General features: G+C 41.3%; 2 protein-coding genes across 2 annotated transcripts in view; one reads left to right on the forward strand and one right to left on the reverse strand.

The window, feature by feature from the left end:
• The first annotated feature begins 970 nt into the window (after positions 1-970).
• Positions 971-14276, forward strand: CHGA (chromogranin A). Its single transcript, XM_019551146.1, has 7 exons — positions 971-1009; positions 2417-2510; positions 2830-2898; positions 4354-4449; positions 6170-6688; positions 7503-7948; positions 13705-14276. The coding sequence occupies exons 1-7, from the start codon at positions 971-973 to the stop codon at positions 13786-13788; spliced, it is 1347 nt and encodes a 448-aa protein (XP_019406691.1). The 3' UTR covers positions 13789-14276.
• Positions 14277-21818: 7542 nt separating this feature from the next.
• The window catches only part of ITPK1 (inositol-tetrakisphosphate 1-kinase), a 225481-nt gene continuing 222415 nt past the window's right edge, over positions 21819-24884 (reverse strand). The window contains exon 10 of the mRNA XM_019552441.1: positions 21819-24752. Coding sequence (XP_019407986.1) covers positions 24430-24752 — 323 coding nt within the window. The 3' untranslated portion in view covers positions 21819-24429. The remainder of the gene's footprint in view (positions 24753-24884) is intronic.

The raw sequence follows: 24884 nt of genomic DNA on the forward strand, positions 1-24884 counted from the left end.
GCTGCCACACCAGGGTGCTCTGGGAGGGGGCCTGTTAAAGCCCCATTTTCCTTCTACTCCAGCGGGTGGTGCTTGGGCAGCTCTGGGACCTCAGTGTTTGCCAAGATGAGATGTGTCTTCTGCAAAAAGGACGCTTTTACGGTGGCCCCTGTCTTGCCACAAGCTCCTGCAACTGCAGGCAAGTCAGTGGGGCTGTGCCCGGGCTGAACTTGGTCCTGAGAGACAGATGGTTCCTGATCCTCTTCCAAGCTTGAGACCTGGTTCAGCTCCCACTGAAATCAGCAGGAGTTTTTCTCTTCGCGGGTGGGAACTGGAGCAAGCCCTTGCTGAGCGACTTTGCCGCCACTGTGAAACATTCAGGAGTTGAGTTTCACATGGCAATTGTTTATTGCCTCCTGGTGCCGAGAGAGAAGGCAGCTTGTCCCTCGGCCCTGAGGGTAAGCCTGTGAGGCAGCACTCTGCCTGGCCTGTCATCCTGAACCAAGCCTGCGCTTCCAGGTCCTGACGTGGTGGAGAAGAGCTGAGTAGCAGTTCATTACCGCCCAGTTAGGGGCAGTGGGCACTAAAGGGGGGCTCCCTTCATAGCTTACTATGCTTTCTTAATACAGAATGATTTCAACTGGGACTCGGACCCTCACTTAAAACTTCCCACTCCTTCATCAGTTTCAGAGTTCAAATGCCCTAAGAACAGTGGTGCTTATGGTTTTGCAGGCCAGATGCATGGTGCAGGGCCAGCCTGTGAGCTGGCCCAGGCCCCCTGACACCCCTGCATGGATGGGATTGGGCTCTGGGGCCCTCCAGTGCCCTGCACAGATCTATGGGGAGCCCCGTGGACTGGTCCCAGGGGTCAGATTAGGGGCTGAGCACCCCTGCCCTAGAAAGCTGGTATTGCTCACTTACAGGCAGCTTCGATGGGGTGCTTTTCTGAGTAGGTACAACATAACTGGGTCTTAAGAATGTAGTTGCATGAATGTACTTAGAGAAGATCTATGGAGAAATTACATCCAGAGTAATTATAGCTGTTCTGCTTTGGTTACTTACAGCTGGAGATAATCTTATTCACTTCCTGACCTAGACTGTTTTGTAGTGTTCATGTGCCCTTTTAGGGCCCGACCCTGAAATCTTCGCTCAGTGTAAACTCTCAGCCGAATCAACCAGTTTAAAGCATAAAACAAGAGAACATGGGAATAGAGCTAGAGAATGCTGATTTTACTGCATTTCTTTGATCCAGCTTCACATTTTGCATGATTAGCAACACTTTGCCCCACAGGTCCTACCGACGTCTCATGCAGTGAGAAGCTACTCAGTATGAAAAAGGACATTGGTTTCTGCTGCTCTCATTCAGTGGACAAGCAGTTCATTTTAGCACATCTAAAATTAATACTAATGGATTGTGTGTGGTGTGGAAGAAATCAAAGAAAGTGTAGACATTAATTTACTTTCCCCTGGTATTGTATATCTATCCTGAACTCTTTCTAGAGTTGCAAGCAATCTCTTTGAACACTGAGAACATTTTCAAGCAGAAAGCAAGGACCTGAAGAAGAATGTTCTGCATTTGAAAGCTTGTCTAAGGCTCTCTCAACAATGCCGTTGGGCCAATAAAATATATCACCCACAGAATTCTTGGCCACTGTCATACTTCCTGGACCATCATGGCTACAAAATCATTCTAGCATTTCAAGAAGATCTTTCACTATATCATCCCTTTCTAAAATCACTTTAATCTGCAAAATCACATGGCTGAAAAGAATTAATGCTTTGCAATTTATGAACAGTTAGACTTTTTTGATTGGAGAATTAGTATACTTAAGATTGTACCATCCTAGTCAACTGGGAGTTGTTGATTAGAGTTAATTTGCAATATGGCAGTATTCTGAATCTCTTCAAAGTGTCACAGTGCCAGAGTTCAGACCTGCATGATGGACACCGAAAGATGACAGAAGTTTGGGATGCGAAGAGATGAGCAGGGTGAATTAGAATTTTTTTCTCCAAGAATTAATTTTATTCACTTGTGGACTCTTCTTCAGTTGGCAGTTCTGACCCTAATGTGCCTTATCAGATGCTAGATAAATGCTGCGACTGCAATAGGTAATTTTTCTGCATAAATACTGCAGCAGCAGATCCTCACTGTAGGGTTAATCATTGTTGGCCCTTCCCTTAATTTTAACACAGACACTGAGCTAGGTAGTAGATATTGTATTCTCCAAGTCTAATGAATGCGTAGGAAATTGACATATGTACTGCACCTTTGTTTGGAAATTGTATACCTTGTCTTAGCAGTATGAACCTGAAAATGGGACATCCCAAATCTAAATGGTGGAGTATAAGATGAAATGGGCCCTGGCCTTTTCCCTATCACTTGGCTAATACAAACAAGAGCAGGGATGTTTTAATCTATACGCTTGTATCATTCTAGGTGAGGAAGTGCATTGTAGAAGTCATTTCAGATACTTTGTCAAAGCCAAGCCCACTGCCAATCAGCCAGGAATGCCTAGAAACTCTCAGAGGAGGTATGGAAAACTGCTTTACCATGGTCTCATGAAAACTGCTTATCAGCTGTAAATAACATACTGCTCAGTTCAGAGCATGTGCCCTGTCAGGACAAAGTTCAGGACAAAGCACTGCCTGCACTGAAGCTGAAGTTTGGGAGTCATTTGTATGAAATAAAAAATCTAGTAACTTTTAAGTAAACTGATTTGGCGGGGGGATTTACCAGTAAGATCAAATCTAAAAAATCAGCTGATTAGATAAAGGACCAGATAAAAAAGGCAGGTAAAAAAGCTTGTCTTGCTGTTCAAAATCTTCCATAACAAAGCTTCTCTGTCATAGATAAAAGGATCGTTTCAATCCTTCGACATCAAAATTTACTGAAGGAGCTTCAAGAAATTGCAATTGAAGGTATAGTCCGGCATTAATTAAACTGTGAGGAGGGGTGGCAACAAGTTTTATTATAGCTCTATATGAGTCTTCTGTACTGGTGCCTTTCAACACCTCAAATTAAACCAGGCTTAAAATAATACAAGATGAGCTGAGTTAAAAGGGTTTCTTGCTATCCCATTCTCCCTGTTGTTATTCTCTCATCACAGACTGTGTTTTCCTTAGGTTTGTAATGCAAAATGTTTTTTGCATCTCAGGGAAGCAGCTGAAGGAAGGAAGTGGGGAAGTATTGGCCATAGTAGGTTCTTCTTTTTTTCTCTACTCTGTCCTGGCTGGGAATGAGATAAGTGTGACTAGACAAGACCATACTTCATAGTGCTTGGCCTCTTCATAGTGAGGGAGGAGGACTGGTCCAAAAATGTTGACCCTCTTTTTTTCCTTACTAAGATTTGGAGGTGGGATAAATTGAGACTGTATTCCCAGAATAGGCATAGCCAAAGTGCTAGAGAAGAGCTGGGTGGATGGTTTAATAGCAGAGATACTAAACTGAGACTCAGGAAATGTGCAATCAATTCCTGGCTCTACCACAGATATCTTGTGTGACCTTGGGCAAGTTGCATTATGTCTCAGTTCCCCAATCAGAAAATCATGAGTAACACTACTTCCTTTCTCCTAGCACTTGTCTCGCCTTACCTAGTTAAGTTATATTATTTTGGAATCAGGGACTAGTTTTGTGTTTGTGTATAACTTAGCACAATAGGAACCACTATCTTGACTAAGAGTTAGGGTCTCTGGACACTATCCCTACTTGCTTCTCCTTTTCCAATGAAATGTGAGAGCGATACAGCATACTGTGTGGAAGAATCCCTATTTATCTTCTTTACTGGAGGGTTTGGCAAAAGAGGCCACAGCTTCCCATGAATATACCAAGTGGAAGGGATTGCACATGGGAGAGGGGGCAAGAATGTTGCATTGCAGGAATAGCAAGCACTGAGCAGGAAGAGATGTATAAGTCCTGGTTACCCTTTGAATCATGGAGATAATTAGGGAACTCCTGGAAGGAGAAGTGCACCACTTCAGTGGAATTACTTATGACTAAAAATAAGCATATACTTAGCATGCTTTGTTGGAGGAGGGCCTTGCATTTCAGTTCATATTCTTCCATCCACCCTGAGTCCCCTCCTGCAGCATTGCTGCTTTCCAGATGTCTCTCTCACATTAAATGTCTGTTTGCTTAGGGATTATATCTCTCTGATACACTGGCTTACACACAATGTACTTTACTTAGGCCTTGTGATTCCAGTTGGTTCAAGCTACTCCTAGGTTTAGCCCTGCTAATTTATATTCTCATCCAGATTTTCACTGTCCAAGATTCATTCTGAAAAAAAAAATATTCTGAAACTTTTATTCCAATCCCAATCTTTAAAATATAGTAGGGAACATTGCTCTTTTTTTCCCCTTCCCTCCTTGGTACAGGTGCTAATGAAAGAAACCAGCAGCAGAAGAAAAACAGTGGGTTTGAAGATGAACTTTCAGAAGTCCTTGAAAGCCAGAATGATAACATGCAAAGAGGTTAGTGTCAGCATAACCCACTGTAAATCAGTGTATCACCAGTAATAGGGATGTTCTTTCTATCAGCCTTGATGCATACATATCCTGCATATGTGGGGGCCTTTTTACTGCTGAAATAGCCTAGTGACCTTGGGCTTGCTTTGGAATTGGTCAAAGGCTTAGGAAATAAGTCATTTCTGAGCTAGAGTAAATGGTGAAATTCTAGATGATAGCCAATGCTGAATTTTTTTTCTCCCCAATCTTGTTGCCAAAAGTATCGCCCATTTTCATATTAGAATGAGTGCCAGCTGGTGAAACACTTGATAACTTATGAAAAGAATCGTAACTCTGACTAGCTGTATATTTTTTCTAGTTTACATGTTACAATCACCCCCATCATACAACATTAATAGCTGAGTCATACAGCTCTTGAAATAATGTGGGCTTACATCCTAAAAGTATTCGATTCAGCTGTGGGTTTTCTGTTTGGCTGGGTTTTTTTCCTCCCTAGTTAGTCCTACTAACTAGAGCTGCCTCACAGTTACCTTCTATAGTTCAATGCTCTCCCTTTTCCATTGTAAGAGGAAGGTCATGCCAACATCAGAGAAGCCTGCTACAAACAGACTTCCATAGAGAATGGAGTCCAAAGTAAACCACACCACTATTAAATGAATCGAGTGTAGTTCCTACTGTGCTACAGAGCTTTTTCTATTAGATGTTTATTATCCCTTGCTGGGCAATGTTCTCAGCTGTTGCTATCGTCTGCCATGCACCCAGGGTTGCTGACCCTCTGTGACCAATAACCACTCCCATTGATTTGCTTGTTATTATGGGAGCAAGACTAAAGGAGACTGAAAACTCTCCTTTGGCCAGAAACTGATCCTCCTCCCACTGAAATCTGTGGGAGCAGAAGCCAGGCATTGCCTTATTGTACAAATTACAGTGCTGGTGGCATAATCACTCTCCCAGCCCCAGTGGACACGATTAGAATGAGGAGTCTTGACCCTCATGCTCCTACATCTGGGACTTCAGCCAGTCAGACCATTGCTCCTTTTATGCCAGGGATATTTAGTACAATGAGGGACATTCATTACATTTATTCACCTCACAGGTTTTTCTCTGTGTTTTTTCATTCTATTCTCTCCCTTTCTCTCCTTCCAGTTATATGCCATACTTTGTCCTCTGTTCTATTTTCATATACCTCTTGCTTTTTACCGTTCCTTTTTCTCTTGAAATGAGAATATAATTATAATTACTCTTTTACATGAGAGCTCTGAGATCAGTCCGAGGTGAACAGTCATAAATTGGTAGAATCATGTGGCCAGCTGACCAGATTACAACCCCATGTTACATGTAAATAACACATTGCTATCTCTTTGGGCTGTTCTGAGAGTTACAGCCCTTTGAGTCATGTAGCAGAAAGCATTTTGGCATCTCTGATACTTTTATATATTTAGTCTGATTTCTAGGGGACTGCTAGCTTGCCATTTAAGTCTAGACCACAGCAAAGATGCTGCTTCATCAGGGCATGAGCATATACATTGACTTGTTCAATATAGTAAGCTTCAGTGGAAGTACTGACACGCTTCAATGTAAGCAAATCCTTTTCACTTAAATCATTTAACTTTGCACTTAAATGATTCAATGAATTGAACTTATCCTCAGAAAAATGTAGAAGTCTCTTCATATGTAAAACAGACAATTAAAGACAGGTTCTATTTTTGCCATATTGACCCCACAGATAAGGGAAAGGAGATCCCTGCAGAGGAAGCTGCAGCCTCCCTTGCTGAGCTAGAGGCAGAAAAAATGCAGCATAATGAGAGGGAGAACTCAAAAGAGGACGAGAAAAACAGCCTGGAAGAGAGAGAGCCAAGGCCACGTGACATTGACCCTGAAAACGACAAGGAGAATGCAGAGGAATTTGAGAGCAATGAGATTGGTGAGGCAGAAGAATCCCCAAGAGAAGATGCTTTAGACAATCACATTGGTGATGACCTCCGCGAGGATGAGCTGTCTGAGCAGAAGCACCAAGAGGATGAAGATCAGCCTGCAGGGACCAATGAAAGTCTGGAGCTTGAGGAAGCAAGGGAAAGAGTTTCTAAAAAGGACCAGGAGGAAAGCAAAGAGGAGGAAGCTGTAGAAGAACATGCTGAGAAAGATAGTGGCAGGAGAGACACCCCCAGAGATGAACACCCAACAGAAACAGACGGGCTCCTCGGGTCAAATGAGGATGAGAGTGAGGAGATTCAGAGGGGAGACCGTATGTATTTCTGATTGTGCCTGAACCACCTCATTGATTGTTTTTTTGTTTGTTTGTTTTGGGGGTTTTGTATTTGACAGAATTTCAGGACAGATTTACAAAGGCACATAGCAGCCTAGAAATAAAAATAGGTACATACAAAATACACAAATGTGTTAGGTATCCAACTGCCACCAGAAGTTCCACTAGTGGTTGCCTGTCTGTACAGGCACCTAAATGTCTTTGTACTTCTGGTCCTCTGACACTTTGCTTTGACTGTGACTCTGGCTGGATACAGTTCTTAAAGAGTTTCTAACTAAGTTATTTCTGCTCCTCAGGGTTGCTAAGTGTTTTATGAATGTCACTGACTCCAGTCTCTACCATCAACACTGCACTGCATCCATATTTTTTTCTTCAGCACATCAGAATAACTAGCTGTGTTTTCATTTTGACCAGTGACTGTCAACCAGGATGCTGTGGGGTGCCCCCCTGTTAGATGCACAAACATGATTCACAACATAAACCCAAAGTTTTCAAATGGGAATTCATGGTGTTAAAACACTCTCATCCGTTGTAGTCTTTCTGAGTTCTTTGCAACAGAAAAGTTGCTGTATTTTTTTTCTATAGTCAAACAATGGGTTTTGAGCTGGCATTTTTCAAGGGATGCCTCAGGCCTAAAGAGATTGAGAACCACTGATTTAGCTCTTTGTTAGCCAGAAAGTCAAATTTGCTCATCCTGGCCCCTTCTGTAAGTAGTAAATAAGGTATGGTTGAATACAATTAGCTCCGAACAAAACCTCATTTTCATTGTCATAATGTTCAATAAATATTTCAGATAATGAAGATGCTTTAGGCTTTGGCAAAGGAGGGAGGAGCTCTGAAGAAGAGAAATCCTACCAAATGAAAGGAGGGAGGCATCATTCTGAGGATGAAGCCATGCAGGCAGAGGACGCCTATCACACCAGGGAAGTAAAAAGTGAGGAAATGGAGGAGGAGTCTTCCAAAGAGTGGGGAGACTTGAAGAGATGGAACAAAATGGATGAGCTGGCTAAGCAGCTGACAACCAAGAAGCGCATGGAGGAAAATGACGGTGGTGAAGACCCAGACAGATCCATGAAAATGTCATTCAGGTCCCGCAAGTATGACTTTAATAGTCCTGAAGAAGATGTAAGAAGGTCTTGGAATCACCACTCGAAGGAGGACAGCAGTGAAGGGTTTCCACTTGCCCCCATGCCAGAGGAAAAAAAAGATGAAGAGGGAAGTGCTAACAGAAGAACAGAGGTTGGTGAGAGACCTGTGCATGTATTTGAAAATACCATGTAGATATTAGCAATTATCCAAAGTGCCCTTGAAGGTGTAGGAAGGTGCCTCACTCACATGACAGAGCTACTTCAGTAAGCCCAGTGTTGGGAAGAAACATGCGTTTTACCAGTTTGTGACCTTTCTGCTGTTCAGGGTTGTTAGTTATTATGTGTATGGAAATGGAACCATACAGGTTTAAAAACAAAATCCCGGAGGCAGTCGGAGCAATGTATGTACCTGAGCCACATTTACAGAGCCAGATTGCTTAAGCAGACCAAAATTCATATGTAGAAAGCAGCCTTACAAAAGCATACTTACAGTTAGCTTCTGGAGTTGCACATGTTATTTAGGTGAATGTATGTGCCTCTTGGTGGCAACATAGAGAATTCCCCTTTAATATTTGATTTTATATTTGCTGTCTTTATGTGCCTCTGGGCCTATGCCCTGGGGGAAAACTGTCACAAACTTCTTTTCATTTGGTGCTAGGCACTAAGTGGAAAGCCAGGGCCAGGACCAATAGAGGCTCAGGCTGGCAAAACACAAGGTAAGTTGAGGCACTTATCAGACAAGGGACTGTTGCCATAAAGGACTGGAGGGAGGGGAAGGGGCTGGACAGAAGAAACTGAAGTTTTTACCATTAACTTTAACTAGCATGAGTTTTGAAGCTACCCAAGTGTAGGTCTCTGGGAATTGTGTGGAGCTGTGGCTATAGGTTCTTCATCTCACATAATGTATTATATCCATATTATATATTTCTATATATTCAGTTAGTTTCCTCCCTTTCTTCCTTTTTTCTCTTCCTGGTATGCTGCTACTTATTTCCCCAAGGCTAGAAATAGGTTATTTTTCCCTGCCATATCTTAAAAATTAAAAGACAAAGGGGAAATTGCACAAGGATATTATTCCAGACCTGGCCTTAATGGAGGCAAATCAAAGGAGACACTAAAAACACTTTGATGCACACTCTGGAAGAGCTGGCAAGGCAAATGACTGACTTGGCATTGAACAACCGTGTAGTCACTTTGTTCCTCCCTTCCCCCTTAGAGGACCTGTGCAAGGCCTTCATTAAGTTTTATTTCTTCAAAGCCCTACTGAGTTCACCCCTGCAGCTGCAGGGGAGAATGGATGCATGAGCCCCTTACAGTATGACCCATTCATACCAGAATGGATGGAACATGTATTTAAGTTAATAAGGTGAGACCTGTTGTTTGCTACTGCATAAGCTCTGGCCTGCTATTGAGACATCCTGACCGCCTACTGAACAGCAAGCCAATCAGAATAACTGGGACTGCAAGGAGGAGCAACTTCTGCAGTCAAACTGATCAGGGTTGCAGTGGCTATAGCTAAGGGGGAAGTGACACACCTGCACCTTTGCCAAAGAACTTAATTTGCTTTTTGGGGGGAAGAAGTGCTTTTGTAAGCTTTCAGTCAGCATCTAAGGTGTTGGGGTCCTGAGTATCCACTGCAGTTAACTGATTGTATATCCCATCATGGAGCCCCAAGGGAAAGGGTGGAAAGTTAGGGGAGACAGTCCACAGTAAAAGCATGTGAGCACAAGAACTCTCCCCACCAAAGATACAGGTAGAGCCCTGTAGGAGAGAACCCCCTTTACTATACTTTTCATCCTTCCTATTCCTCTGCTTCCTCCTAGAATAGGAGAACAAATCAAGCTCAGGTTCTGTTTGTGAAGTCAGGCCAGGTCTTATATTATCCTGCCTCCAGCACTGGTCTGGTACTGATGTTTTAGCAGATGGCCGTCCTCCATTCTGTTTTATGCTTCCAGGCCACATTTTCCTGTTACTTTCAGAGTGTGTTTATAAAATAACTAGATGTTCAACTGTTAACTGAACTCTAAGAGTATAACCACACTAACTGGTGTTACATATACAATTTATTTGAACACTGCAGAAAGGACTGAAATGTGTTGGGCAGAGGGAAACCACTAAAACAGAAATTACTCTTCCATCTCTCTGTGGGTATTTAGGATTCTGGCAATAATGTTCCACGCTATCCTCCTGACATTCAGAAATACTGAAATACCTACCTCTCAGCATGCTTGGACTCCCTGCAGGCGCAGGGAGATTATGGGAATGACTATTACTTTAGAATCACTCTTAGAAGCAACTAAAACTCCTTAATGCCAATTACTCCCATTGTTCTGGGACTGGCAGCTTAGTTTTCATCTTGAAAGTCAGCTAGTTTAGTATGCTATCTTTTAGCACTGAAATCACCATGTTTACAAAGAGCTGACTATGTTATAAATAGACCATCTTTCCATCTCTCTGGGGAGGCAACCAGGTACCTTTAACAACTTTCCTCTAGGCAGCAGTTGATGAAAGAGGAGAAGTTCAATACCTTTAATGCTGCAAAAAGGGAACTTGCAGGAGGTTCCATATCCAAATGAAGTAGGTGGCACTAATAGGCTAGAGGATTAAATTTGCCTATAGCAGGGTAAGTCCACATGTGTGCAAATGCACTGAGGAAAGGATACTGACTTTCTTAACTTACATGATGGCACCTCTTAGCTCCTTCCATCAAAATGCTTTACAAAGAGCCTTGGGCATGTAAGAATGGGTCCATCTCCCTCATGGAAAGTGTTATGCATTTCTTCCTATGTCCATTAACTTAGGACCCCCGGCAAAAATAAAAGGTGATGCCTATGCAGGTAAGTATTATTCCCACTTTACAACTGAGGAAACTGGAGCGCAGAGAGCATGAGCAAACCATCCGTCAAGGAATTTTGGGACACACTTGGAAATAGAAGCTTCCCAGCACCAAGCCTTAGTCGCAAAACCAGCCTCTCCCCCACCACAAAACAGGATGTGCTGCTTCGAGTGATGTTAGCCATTGGCAGAATCAAGAGCACTATCCTGAAGGAGAGTAGAAATTGCGTGGGATAGGATAATACTCAACACTCTCTGTACCTGCTGAGTAGTCTTTCAGAAGAGAAGCCATTTAGTCCCTCAAGTTAAATCCCTTGTGCTATGGTGGGAGGTGCTAAGTCCTGTGGATATTCCTTGGTTGCCTTAAACAATGGTTTTAGTAGACTCTGGAGGAAGGTCCATCCAGTACTTCTTGGAAGGGTCAGGGCCTGTGAAAAACCAGGGCCTTTAAGGATTTTGAGGACCCATCTTATTTTCCTCCCCCCTAAGAAGATCCAACTGTACAGCTCTGCATTCATTAATCTTCAGTGACATCTGACTACCTCATCTTAAAAGTGTGTCCTGCTATTAGACTACTGCAGAAATGCTTCTCTTTTTTTTTTTGCTCTTCATTATTTAACTAAGGACAAGGATTAGGAATAGGGATGTATATGGGGTGGGGGAGAAGGTGTTCAGGAGAGCAGATTTCAGAGCATCTTTGCTCTGGGGACAAGTCCTTCAGAAACAGAAACTCACCCTGATTAGTTTACCAAGTCCTGGACTGCAGCAGTGCCCTTCCTGGTGCACTAGGGATTTGAATGGCAGTCTTCCCCCATAAACCACCTGTGCAACAAGGCAAGATCAAACTTGGTATTTGCATGCTGTTGAAAGCAGAAGGTTGAATGTTTCTAGCATGGGTTGGATGTGTTGCTGCCCTCTTCTGTAGCAGTGAGGCAGGTCAAAGGCCACTTCAGCAGTACTGGAGCACTGGCCTTTGTGGATTGCAGCTAGGCTTGGGCAAATTCTCATTGGGACTGATAGTCATTTTCCAGTGTAGAGACCAGGTCCACTAGCAGGGCTGAGCCTTTTGGGTTTTACCTTTTATTTCTACCCTGCCCTCCCCTCCTCCAGAAAATGCATGCATCTTAGCCTGGAGACATGGCTCACTCTGGCAGTGGCCTTTAGCCAGTACAAATCTTTGCTATTTATTAGTAGCCCCAAGGGAACATTTAGCTGGTAGGAAGTTGTGCTGTTAGTGCCAGAGGTCCGCATCTCTATGTGCATGCCTACGGTCAATGGCACATGGCCCAGGTTAGTCTGCTAAATGAACCCATGTTATTTTGTAGCAAGACATGGGGTTTGAGAGCAGACTAGTTTGGACAAATACTGTGCCTTAAGGAGACCACCTATACCAAAATAGCCTCAGAAAAGGGCCACAGCAAAAAGCACCCAAAGTGTGTTTTGGGAAGGGTTGCTCATTAATAAATTTCCCCATTACCTTTTTATACTTTTTGTTTGTTTAAAGAGGAGCAGTCTAAATGCACAGCTAGGCTCTGTGTGTTTATACAGCAGCATGTGTGGAGCTGGACTGCTGGTTCAAGGCACCATTTATGCCCATGCAGGCACCAGGAGCCCTTTGTTCTGTACAGGTGTAATCCAGTCCCTATACAGCACGTGAAGTACCTCCTAGTAGGTCAGTGAGCTGCCAGGTTTGTTTTGAATATTTGTAAACCTACATCCCCATAACCAGCAAGCATCATACTCACAGCAAATCCAGAGAAAAGGAATCATTAAGAGGATATCAGCAATTGTAAGTTGCTTTGCTGGCTTTTCTCATCTCTCCTCTAAGCTTGGGAAAACAAACCCACAGACAGATTAACTGATGTGAGTAATGCTGCTTACCCTCAGTGTAACAGGAAGTTTAATTTCCATATGTGCTGTGTTAGGATAAAGTGATGGCAAGCACTGTAAATGAAGCAGATTATCTCTCCTGTACCAAACTGCCCAGAGATTCACATGATCTTGACTTCAAGTATAGCTCTCTGCCACTGTCTTGCTGCATGGTCTTGTGCAAGTCACTTCACATGGCTACTCGTCTCGGGCATCTGCTCTCTGAAGGATGTGGGGGAGGGTTTTACTTACCTAAGTCACCAGGGTGTTGTAAAGACTGATCCATGAGTAGCATCTACTTGGCATGTAAAGCAGTAAAAGAGTGTTCTGAATTATCTTGCCTAGATTATTCTAAACATGTTTCTAAGATGGCGTTTGGTGTACGAACTGAGAAATACTCTCCTTGTCTGTGAATATTAAAACTATCTGGATTCTTTACATCTTTTCTGAACAACCCAGCTTTAATTTTAAGGAGATTAAAATCTCCAAGCAGGAGCTCCTGATCTCTTCTGCACTTGGCTGGATGTCTCAGATCTCCTACATCAATGCATTATGAATTTCTTTATTCCTTAGATCTTGGAAAACAGCAGAGAGCTGCCATGCCACTACTGTATATGTTAGGAGTGTGTGACACAGCTGATGGTTACATCAAGAACACTTTACATTTAGAATAAAAAGGGAACAGTTGGCTGATTTCAAATCTAGGGCATGTGTCTGCAGCCCCTCCCAGCAAGAAGGGCTCACACAGAAGGCAGCTAAAGCTCTCAGTGGTTTCAAGGCAGTAAATGTCAACCTGCTTCAGAAAGTTACTTATTTTATTTTAGAGTAAAACCCTCCTAACCAAGATCCAAGCCCTGGCATGCTGGTATTGTACCAATGTATTGTGCAAGGCAGTGTCTGCCATGCTGAGTTTGTAGTCTAAAGAAAGGGCTAGAGGGGAAAAAGAGCAAAGAGGTGATATGACAAGCCACTGGCCTGATGTGTGATCTGGAACAAGACAGGGGAAGGGAATCTCAGTTCAGACCATCACGTTTTTATTTCAGCCACTGAAAACCACATTGCCTCTGGGCTGCCTACAAAGCAGATCAAAATTCAAATAACTAAGCCCCCTCCCATCTTTAATGAGGCAATGGGGGGAGGGGAAAAAAGTTAAGGGCTGGCTCACCTGTGGGATCATTTTGATTTATTGGCTTGTTACTTTAGGATCAAGAGCTGGAGAGCCTGGCAGCAATAGAAGCTGAACTGGAGAAAGTGGCTCACAAGCTTCATGAGCTAAGAAGAGGCTGAAGTTTTCCCAACTTGTAACATCAGTAGAAGCCAGAAATTGACTCCTTTTACACAGCTTTTTAATTCACTGGTTAAATAAATAAATAAATAAAAGATGGAGCAAAAGCATTTCATCTAGGAAGCTGGTATTGCTAGGAAATAACAGGCTTGGCCCTCTTTGCTACAGTGTTGTGCTTACCCTCTGCTTCATACTTGATTTTGTGTTCTCTCAGCCACTCTGGATTCTTTCTTGTACCCTTTGGAGTCCTGTAGCCTGAACCGTGTGACTTATTCATGCATTTTCTGGCATTTTGGGTTTTTTCTTTTGATTTTTAAAAAAAAAACAGGACAGCTTTCTAGAATGTTTCACTTCTACCATTAGTTTCTCTGGATAAAACTGCAATAACTTGTTATCTTTTGATTAAAATCTGAGAACTCTGACTGTAATATATTCTATATAAAAATTTATCTAAGGAAAAATAAAATGGTGATGGGTTCCCTCCTTTGTTTTTCCAGCTGTTTCTCAATCCTTGCACACAGCACAAGGGGTTTTCTTATTGTATAACCCAAGTAGAGAGAGGACCAAAATCTCCTCTATTCCCATGAAAAAAAGTTTTCTATATTGTCCCGCCATACTGATACATTAAGCACTATTTTATTGCCTGCTGTTAGTGTTAACTAGTATGAAACTGTGTCAAGACAACCATGTAGCAGGGAGTGAGTTATGACCATCACATGCAGGTTCAGAAAACAGGGTGAGGTGCAGGAGAACAATAGGCAGGCAGGTTTCTTGCATTTAAAAAAACCTATAGGATGCATCCTGAGGAGCGCAATGTGTAGTTTGTGGTACTGCAAATCCATTTAAGACACTGAACTGCACACTGCACATGTGCACCCATTGACCACACTGCTAGTTCACAGCACGATGGGGTTTTTTTGTTTGGACCTCGGAAGATCCTGGTGTAAGAAAAACCAAAACAAAAAAAACACAGCTAAAAAAAACACAAAAAACAAAAAACAGCATAGTGCACATGGCAGCAGTGTGCACTGCCAGAAATGGAGCCTGGCCAGCCAGAGCCATAGTCTGGCTGTTGGACAGGTTCCGAGTAGCCGGCTTGATGCCACTGCTGCCCTGGGAGACCCCTGGGGCCCCAAGTAAGGCTGCGAGGGCCAGCACAGGTGCACACCCCAGCCTTTCCTACTGCATCCAGAGCATGCATGCAGGGGTGTGCTCTGCAACAAAAAGCAGCAGCACAAATATGTGCCATAGCTTTTTGTGCTATGGGAAGTGTGCACCTTGGCATGTGTGCGCCCATAGGTTGTTTATACACATGCTCCATGGCAGGGGATGCGGGACGCTTTAATTAGAGCAACTCAAAGCTGCTCTAATTAAAGCATTCCAAGTGTTATATGCCTCAGCAACCCTGTATTGAAAAATGGCAGTGGAGGCACTTTAACTAAAGTGTGGTAATTACCATTCCAGTAGACTCTATTAGAGTTTGCTCCAATATGCTGTAATTACAGTGCATTGGAAAAGCCTTGCTGCACATGTATAGGTGCCCACAGAGCCAGAATTCAGATGCCAGGTTTTCCATCTGCTTCAATGGAAGATACAAAAAGGGACAGTGCCTGTAGACCCAGCATCAGGAATTTAAGCAAACTAAATATGATTTAGAAGTTTCTGCAACTGATCTAATTAGAAATGAAAAGCAAATAGTTTGGGCAGGAAGGGAGAGAATTCAGAAAGAAAAAGAAAGTCTAGCAAGGTTAAGAAGGCCAGCCTTAAGGAATCTCATTCTGTTCCAGGCCACACTAATTTTCAGAGCTGTAGCAGTGTAATTAAGGACAGAATTTAACTCAAGAATTTCATATCTTCTCCCATTGGGATAAATTATACACATGGGATGGATGTAATGGATGGGATCAATGTAGTCAATTTGCTTTTTTACAGTGCATCTTCATTTCAATGCACAAGTGTCAAAACGTAGCAACTACATGGTACATCATGTTACAACCCGTACAATAGCTACATCAGAATCTGTAAGATGAAAACCAGTCTTCACAGTTACAAAGGAAGCCTCCCAGGCATGACTTGAAGCAGGAACATCTTACTGAGGCTTCAGTATGGCAGCCTGAACTGTAGGTCTTGACGATTTGGGATACCCCTTTCATCTCAAAGGGTATTGACTCTGAACACTAATGACCACATTAAACAAACACTGCAGATGCACCTAGAATTGTAAATGCTTAGGCAAATATGGAACTAGAGTAAGCACCTCATTGCTAATCATTTCAGTGAAATATCCAGCAAAACTAGGAGCACAAGCTGGGTCTAGGAAGAGTTCTACCATTTTTTCACTCTTAATCCTGGGTCCCCTTTTTGATACTGGCTCCAGTTTATAATAGAAGAGAAAGCTAAGAAAGATTCAGTCTTCAGTGCATGCTTTATCCATTTTTCATGCCCAATTAAAGTCTTAAATCTGCTGTCAGCTGACAGGGAAACACCACCATGGTCCTACCTTCACAAACTAGAACTGTGTTTTAGCCAAATCACTGTAACCAAAGACTGAGTCAGTGGTAAGTGGCATATGGACAGCTAATTTCTGTACTGCCTGAACTGGAAAGAAAGGCCTTGTTTATTTATTTTTTTAAACAGACAACTATCCCATATTCCTCATGGAATTCCCACCCCCGCCCTCCCCCCAGGCTATGAATTGCAGTGCAGCTAACATATCAAGTTAGATTCCAGTCTCTCCAACCTTCATAATTATCATTGTTATGGTAGAGCTTATAGGTTCCATCTGCGGTGAGGGCCACATTGCAGTGAGAACTACTTTCAAGTGCAATAAGAAAGCCTAAAAAGCTTGTAATATAAACAGGCAAGACAGACAGAGGGCATGAGCGAAGAAAGGCACAGAAATGTGAAACGACTTGTCCACAGGTTGTATGCAGGTCATCTTAACTGAAAAGAAAATGCAAATATCCTTACTCTACATTCTATTACTCTTCTGGGAATAAGCATGGAGGATCTAGTCTAAATTAAATGCATGTGATACCATAGGAATTCTAAAATTCTACAAATGTTAGAGAATTGTAGCCTGCTTCTAATATTCATTCTTTAAACCATCCTTTTAAATTAACTGCTTACCAAATATTGTAAATGCTGTGTGGTAGAGACAGTCTTTCCACAGGCATGGGTGATGCCTTTAAGTTATTAAATTTAGTTAGTAAATTTGACATCTGAGCTACAGTAGAACACAATATTAACAAGTCAATATTTGCTGACCAATGCCACAGATGTACCCCTATATTATCATTAAGTAAAGGATGAAAGAGAAGCAAATTCACATCCCAGGCAGGATTTTATAAATGCTTCTTAGAAAAATAAATTTCCTCTCAGAAGTATAAAGGAAAGACCACACTAAAGCACTGTGAATCAATAATCATGCTTAAAGACAGAACTAACTAGCATGGCTGGGTTACTTTGAGGGTCAAACCTCAATGAAATTTGATGCATATCTTTTTTTCACTCACCATCTTTCTGGGAAAAAAGAAATGACACTCATTAGTGAGGCAGTTATAAATCAGGCCTACAATTAGCCACCAAAAGTAACTAAGTTTGAAAAGGAAGATGGGAAAACTGATATCATGAAATTTTGCTGCCCGTAGCAAGAACCCCCACACATGCCCTCTTCACTCATTAACAAACTGCGGAGTGAGAGATGTTGTAAGGCATTTATTTCATTATGTGTTGAAAAGGGACAGTTTTGTCTCCAAAACAATTACAGAAATAACAATACAATACTTACTGCATAATACTCTACTGTTAAAACCAAAATATTTTCCATCACATGTGCTTGGCAAATGAAGAAATGGGATAAGTTGCCATTGAAATAAATGGTGTTAGAAAGCACCATCTTCACTGTCATCATCACATGTATTCTGTCATGCAGTAAAGTAAAAAGCCAAAAAGAGCATGTATTTTTGGTTTTACAGTAAGCCATGATTTTTTTAAAATTTTATATACTTATATACAAATTAAGTACAAAACTTGTTTTATTTTCATAAGTCATTTGTGAACAGGACCGAAGCAAAATCACAACACACACACGCTTGTTAACACTAAAGCTGGATTTATGTATGTGTGTTGTCATATTCGTGACACTCATCACAACAAAAAAAATTAAATAAAATCAGAATGGTCCCAAACTCGTGGCACTGGACTGGGAACGCTACATTTTAACCATGCCAAGGACAAAGGAGGACACACAACTCCATTCACACATGAAGGAATATTTTTCTTAAAGCTATGGGATCTTAAGGGATTATGTTTGAGGAGAATGTTGGCATTCAATGGGATATGCGATTCTCACAGGGATATATGTGAGCCATATAAAATACTGAATAAACAATCCAAAGAAATCACTTAAAAAAAATACATCTAATACAATATTTTTCTTTACAGCACTGACTCTTTACAGGAGATAAACAACCCCTCTCATTCTTATGGGCTCCTAACATCTAAAACAGAAACTTGCTATTTCATACTTAAAGTACACATGCCCTTTCATAATTTTTTATATATAAAAATTTTCACACAAAATGTTAACATAATTTATATCTGAAAACTACTGTAGAAAGAATGCAAGATAATGAAAATAATATGGGTTTCCTTAAATTGATTAACTGGGAAGACCTGATTTTCAAGAGTTCCAATCATTCAATTATGGCTGTTTCTGGAGTTTCCACCGATTTCCCAGGCAACAATGAAATATAACATCACACAAAGAGCCTGGCACGAGCAAAAGAATTTGGATTTTTGCCATTTATTTTCCCGTTCCATGCAAATAAATAGCAAGTAGGCTCAATACAAGTTCCAAGTCCAATGGTGTCACATGACCCATAAGAAGATATCTCTGCACCAGTCTAGGGTAGCCCCAGGGAGCATCATACAGGGATATGCCATGCCCAGTTGGAGAATGCTATGTCCTGAACTGGAAAAGGTGTAGTCACCTTACTGTACCGTTGTGTGAAAGCCAATCATCTATGTAAGCTCTGTAAAACAGGGCTTATTGGCATGCATAAAGCATCACATTCCAAGGCGGCTAAACTGCTTCCAGCTAGGGAGGTAGTGGGTCCACCACGTCTCCAAATGGCACTCCACGGTGTCATGTTGGGACAGTATAGACATACCTTATGCTACGTCAACTTCAATGGATCCCGGGATGGGAAGTGAAATCCTAGCCTCACTGAAGTCAATGGCAAAGCTTCAATTGGCTTCAAATGACACCAAGATTTCACTCAAGGTTTTTAGAAATTAAAACCTCTCTTTGTTTCACATGTGCGCACACAGACACACACACATGGTGGATCTGACAGTTAAATCTGTCTTCCCCTCCACAGGAAAGGTGTCACTGTAAGCAGAGGTTCAGTATAACCTAAACACCATCAAGCACATAACCTTCCCTCTATCTCACTAGAATTAACAGTTCTAGCAAATCATGGTCTTGCTAAGGATTGCCCCCTAAAATCTTTTATGATTTGATCCACTTTAGGCAGCCACATTAAATCAAAAAGTTCAGCATTCAGTGGCTGAGATCCATAGAACAGGCAGAAAAAGAAGGAAGGGCATAGGAGCCACTCTTCTGGAAGAAAAACCCCTATATGAAATTGCACTGAAGCAGAAGTTGCCAATTAAATTAGTAGTCTTATTTGGAATGCTGAGTCTGAGAGAGAGGAACATTTAACAGAAATGATTATTTTAATCTATTTATTTATCTTATTTTTTAAGATTAAGAGGATGCAAAAAATGGTTATGGTTACCAAGTCATAAACAAACTTACACAACATGACTAAGAAAAGAAAGCCAGAAGGAAGGGGAGATGTATAACATGAGCTTTCATAAGTTGTAAGTAACAGGCTTATTTCATCAGATGCTGTGAAAGGTCAGGATCTCTGATTTAGTCAGTCTACAAGGTGAAAATCTACCCTGCTTTCTGCCTGACTTCAGATTAATAGGGCTAACTGCCTCTCAAAGAAAAGATTAATCGCTGTTACTAAAAATGAGGGAAAAAAGAAATGGAAGTTAGTAATGAAAGTGCATTCCTCTAAGTCTGCACAAATGTCACTGGCTCAAATGCTATCAGTTAAGAGTCTATGCATTTCAGAACGAGATTTTCTGAACAGCTACAAAGGCTATGGCCACTAGTCAGTTTTTAAAGGTCTGATTCACTTGCCGCTGCTGCCACTCAACTAGTTTATGAAGCAAAGTTTTGCTTAAAAGCTGGCAGGGTTAGAAAGCTTTTTCACTGGAGTAAAAGTATTAGACCAGTGATAGCTAAAGCCTTTGACTAGTTTTACTGTTGTTTTGGGGCAATATCTTGTCTCTGATTCCTCTGCTAAAAATCCAGCTGTTTCCAGGTTGGATATAGTCCCAAGTTATTTGGAGAATCTGGAGCCTTATCTTGAGAAATCCTTAGAATCTGCAACTCTTGCTCAGGTAGTAGGATCAGGTCCTTAAAATGAATTCATGTATTTTAAAAAACAAACAAACACTTAATCAGCGATTTTCTCTCTGAACAACCTACTACAGAAAAGTACACAAAAATTTAATAGACCACCTACACAGAAGCGCACATGCATTTAGAACCGGGATCTGTAATATACTCTGTCATTTGCATTAAAACATGCTACATTTACAAATCTACCATCCATGGATAAAATGGATTCTAGCAGTCCACCAGCCCAGTCAACCAGCACTTACATACAGCACACAGGCTTTGTATACCCAGACACAGATAAACCAAAAGGCAAAATGGCATATCCCAATGGTATGCTCTATTTCACTAACCACAAAAATAAACACCGATGATCATCATAGTCATAACGCATTTTAAAACTGGCCTTTGAGTAATGAACTGAGTAATGCGATATAACCATTATAAAACAAAGCATGTGTCAAAGCTGGTTGGAGCAAATGGGTGAAGGTAATGGCTTTACATTACAGGCTATTCAATACCATGCAAGTTTTCTTCACACCGGGACTAATCTTCTTGTTTTGAGACCAATTACAAAACTTCACTGATTTCCATGGGACCAAGATTTCAATTTTCGCAGTTAATTCTGCTCCATTATCCTGTCATAAACCAGGAAAAACTTCAGGGAAATTAGAGTGTTAGTGCAGGTTTACAAGAGTACAACAGAACTGAATTTAACTTTTACAGGGTAACTTGACTATTAGAATATAATTACTATGGAGATTCTACCCGTCAACACAATGATAATGTCAAAGCCTCCAAAAATATAGCAGAACCTCACTCATTCACATTCCCTTTTTCATATACATAAGATGGAAGTTTCCCCCAATCCCCAGCAAGGATGCAATAGCTAGAATACTCTAGAGTGAGGTCTAATATTACTAAGACTTCATTACTTTTACAAAATACTACAGAACACTAACTAGCGTACTATGAAGTACAAGCATAATTAAAAGTAGTCTACCCTTGTCAAATAAAGTAAAGCACTTAAGATATGCTCAACCTTAAGTATGTATTTAAGTGCTTTAAATCATTAGCTATGTACTTAGACACACATTTAATGTTAAGTGCTCAAATACTTTGTACAGAAGAACCCTTGGTTTTTTATTGCCTCTGTTCTGATAATGAGGAATTAACAAATGTAAAAAGCTCACCATTGGTTTCCCAGTTCAATGGCATCAGCAAAGTTGTACCACTAAAGTGGTAACTCAATAACTTGAAGAAAAACTTACTTTTAGGTATATTAGATGGTATTTATCTGGAAACCCCATTACAATGCCATGTCAATAAAAAACATTTGCATGATACTGGTGCTCAGTAAATTAAAATGATAGCAATAAACTTGATAAATAAAATAAATTATAGACAAAGGGAAAGACATTGGTCAGGATCAGGCTAGTGAAATAAACTCATTTTCTAGTTATTGCCAACTTCTGGAACATATTTAAATAAAGTATTTTGTAAAACTTCAGAGAATTACAAAATAAATGTTTAAAAATTATTTGTAAACAAGTGTAAAATGCAAATTAGATTTCAGTAGTTTATTTTGGAGAAATAAAGCAGTGCAATATAGGCCAACCAAAATTCGAAAGGCAGCCAGGAAAATAAATTCTTATTCAATGTTATAATTCGGAAACAGCATACAGACATTTTACTTGTATCCAACACTCAGATTCATGTAAACATAGTTAGTTTGAAAAGTCTTGAATTACTAACCCAGATTTAGCATCATTTCCCACCCTCATTACCCAATTAAAATATTTCCATTTTTATAAAGGGAGCAAATGGCAAGTCCACAAACACCCAACCAGCTGGTTACATGAGAGTATCATACAAAAGCACACGCTGACGGTGTCCTTCCTGAGGGAATCTTTGTTGCATATTGAACACAAGAGATTTGAAAAACAAAACAACTTTGGATGTCAATTTTATTTCAGTCATGGATGTAGGAAAGGTCTGGTCTGTCATAAACACTTTTAGAAACCCTTGGCTAAGGGCATACACACCTCATACACCACCACCAATCATGAGACCTGCAAAATAAAGTAACCTGTGGGATTCAGCAGCCTCAGAATAACCTAGCATTGTGCCAGGTGCCTGATTCAGAATAGATTTGTACACAGATGCAGGGCCTTTGCTACATGTCTGTTTGTACAAATCTGTCTCTGAAATCTAATACAAACACCTGACACTCGAAGCCCTGTATAGAGGAAGTTTTAGAGAATGTACAACTAATAATTCTCCTAAAGGTGTTGTTTCGTTGGGGGGTTTTGGGAGGGGGGCTTTTAAGTATCCTATAAATTTAATCCCTGCTATAGAATTCCCTTGAATGGCACCACAATATTATTTTCTATTAGATTCTATAGTTTTAAGGATTTTTTAATAAAATCCTACTACGTGCTACAGGACTTTTCCATGACGGATTACCATGACTTTATGGCAGTGATCTCCTTTCAAATGATTTGGCTCACTCCTTCCCAGCCCTTCCACTCCCTAGCTTTGTATCACATCCCCCCAGTCTTGTTCATCACAGGGTCCATCAATATCAGATACAAGAATAAGCTGACATCGTTGAGATGCCATGGTGATACATGCCTAAGGTTCAAAAACAGAAAAACAAGGAACTATCATTTCTGTAAGATAAGAGATTAATTAACGTGAAGTTTGCTTAACAGTGTCACTTCGAATATAGCTCAGGAATTATCTAAAGATGGAAAGGCCATGACCCCACCAAAGTAGTGTCAAACTCACAGGTTGACCAACTCAGTTACCTTTCATTTAGTGTTCACGACTGGCAAAAGCTGCAGGAAATTTTTGAAGGACAGGAAATGCTGCCATGTTTAAGATCTCATATACATCACAGGTCCCCTGTGGCATCTTAATTGCAACGTCCAATCAACGTGTTACTCCTCACAGTGAGTACACACACACTGCTCTGGAAAATCATCCCACAGAGCCTCACTTGTGGGTTCAAGATAGCAACAGTTTCTAGATTAGAAGAACAATCATATATTACTAACAGACACACAGCCCTGCTTCACCCAGTTTTGCCTGCGTTTAACCGCTGAGAAGAATTGTTTTACATCGGGATTACATATGCCTCAACTGAGAGCAGTGGCTTCAAATCTCAATTATCCATGCATTCACAGGCTCCACAAGACTGCTTTACTACTCTAAGAAAGTAGAAGTAGACCCATTTGCTGGCCCTTTAGCACAGCATGAACGATATTTAGCAGATGATATTCTTTGCTACAGAATGAACTGAAACCACTAATTCTTTCAGGGTCTTACACCCAGCTGTAGGAAGAGAGAGCACTACTTTCTCCACTAAAAGTCACTCAACCCCTGGCATACCCACAGCTGTATTATGTACCCTTTTGGTTTTAGACTCTAGCTGTTCTGGGTCAGAAACTGTTCCTTATTGCCATAATGCAAGTCCAAATGGAAGCTGCCTTTATCTTGGGTAATCTGGCTCAAGGAAAAGAATCCTAGAGCTGGAACTAGCTGCCTCCTCCATTTTGAAAACAAAAGTAATTGTAATCTGTTCTGTCCCATTAAAATCATGTGCAGTCCTTACACTTCTATCAAGTGACTGATGAAAGTCTGGACTGAGCAATGATGGCCAGACTCACTGTACTTCTGTGAGGGCCTAGCTGGAAAGAGGAAATGTGAAGCATCTGCGAAAGGGGAAAAATTCTCTAGCACTTTCACATTCACGCATGCCACCTACACCATTATTCTTCCTGATTCCGTGAGGTCTGATTCTAAAATGCTGGTAATTGGTGATTACAAAGAAAAACGATAACTAAAAAGCAACCCTCTCCACATTAAGATCTAGTGTTAAAAACACAAGTGTGTGTAAACTCACTACAGATTTGCAACTGGAATCTGATGAAATGGATCCAGATCACTTCCCCCCCTCCCTTTTTTAGATCATTTCATCAACAAATCAGGTTAAATCAATGGAAGATTTTTTTTTTCTGTTTTTTTTCCCCTTTCTTTCTCTCTTCTGTGTTTTTTTTTTTTTTTTTTTTTTTTAAAGTAATTGTGTTGTTACAGCCTGCTCTGGTTCTGGGATCATTATGTGAATCCCTGTGCCTTTTCCTCAGTCCATGGCATCGGCTGGTTATTGGGAGGAAGCTTTTGTTGCCAAAGTGGCAACGCAGTGCTGCTGAAAGCTCGGTGAGACTGCAGAGTTGCAGCCTAGTCTCTGGTGCTGCAGCTTCACCGCGCTGTTGGTCTCGTTCTCCACAATCCAGGAGGACTCTTTTCCCACCACACTTCGGCAGCCTGTGCTAGCACAGCATGTCCGCTCCCCCATAAGGCCACTGGTCTGCTCAGCCAGGAGTTTGCTGTGGTTCACCTGGGTCACCTCTGGGGCCTGGCCCTGCAGGACAGCAGCTATGTGGTTCAGGAGGTCTGTGAAGAATTCTGAAACGCCCTCATAACCTGAGAAGGAAAGAGAAGCAAGTGAGTCACCTGCAGCAAGTCATCCCCCACAAATATCCCTTCTCTCTGTACGCCCCCGGTCATAAGTGGCCCTTACACTCTGCAGTACAGTTCTGTGCACACAACTGACTG

Source organism: Crocodylus porosus, unplaced genomic scaffold (assembly GCF_001723895.1).
Source record: "Crocodylus porosus isolate Cpor-Errol unplaced genomic scaffold, CroPor_comp1, whole genome shotgun sequence".
NCBI lineage: Eukaryota > Metazoa > Chordata > Crocodylia > Crocodylidae > Crocodylus > Crocodylus porosus.

Coding starts and splice junctions, on each gene's coding strand:
- CHGA (XM_019551146.1), top strand. CDS start 971: ATGTACTTAGAGAAGATCTATGGAGAAATTACATCCAGA. Junction 4,450..6,169: donor GAATGATAACATGCAAAGAG/GTTAGTGTCAGC, acceptor TTGACCCCACAG/ATAAGGGAAAGGAGATCCCT. Junction 7,949..13,704: donor GTGCTAACAGAAGAACAGAG/GTTGGTGAGAGA, acceptor TTGTTACTTTAG/GATCAAGAGCTGGAGAGCCT.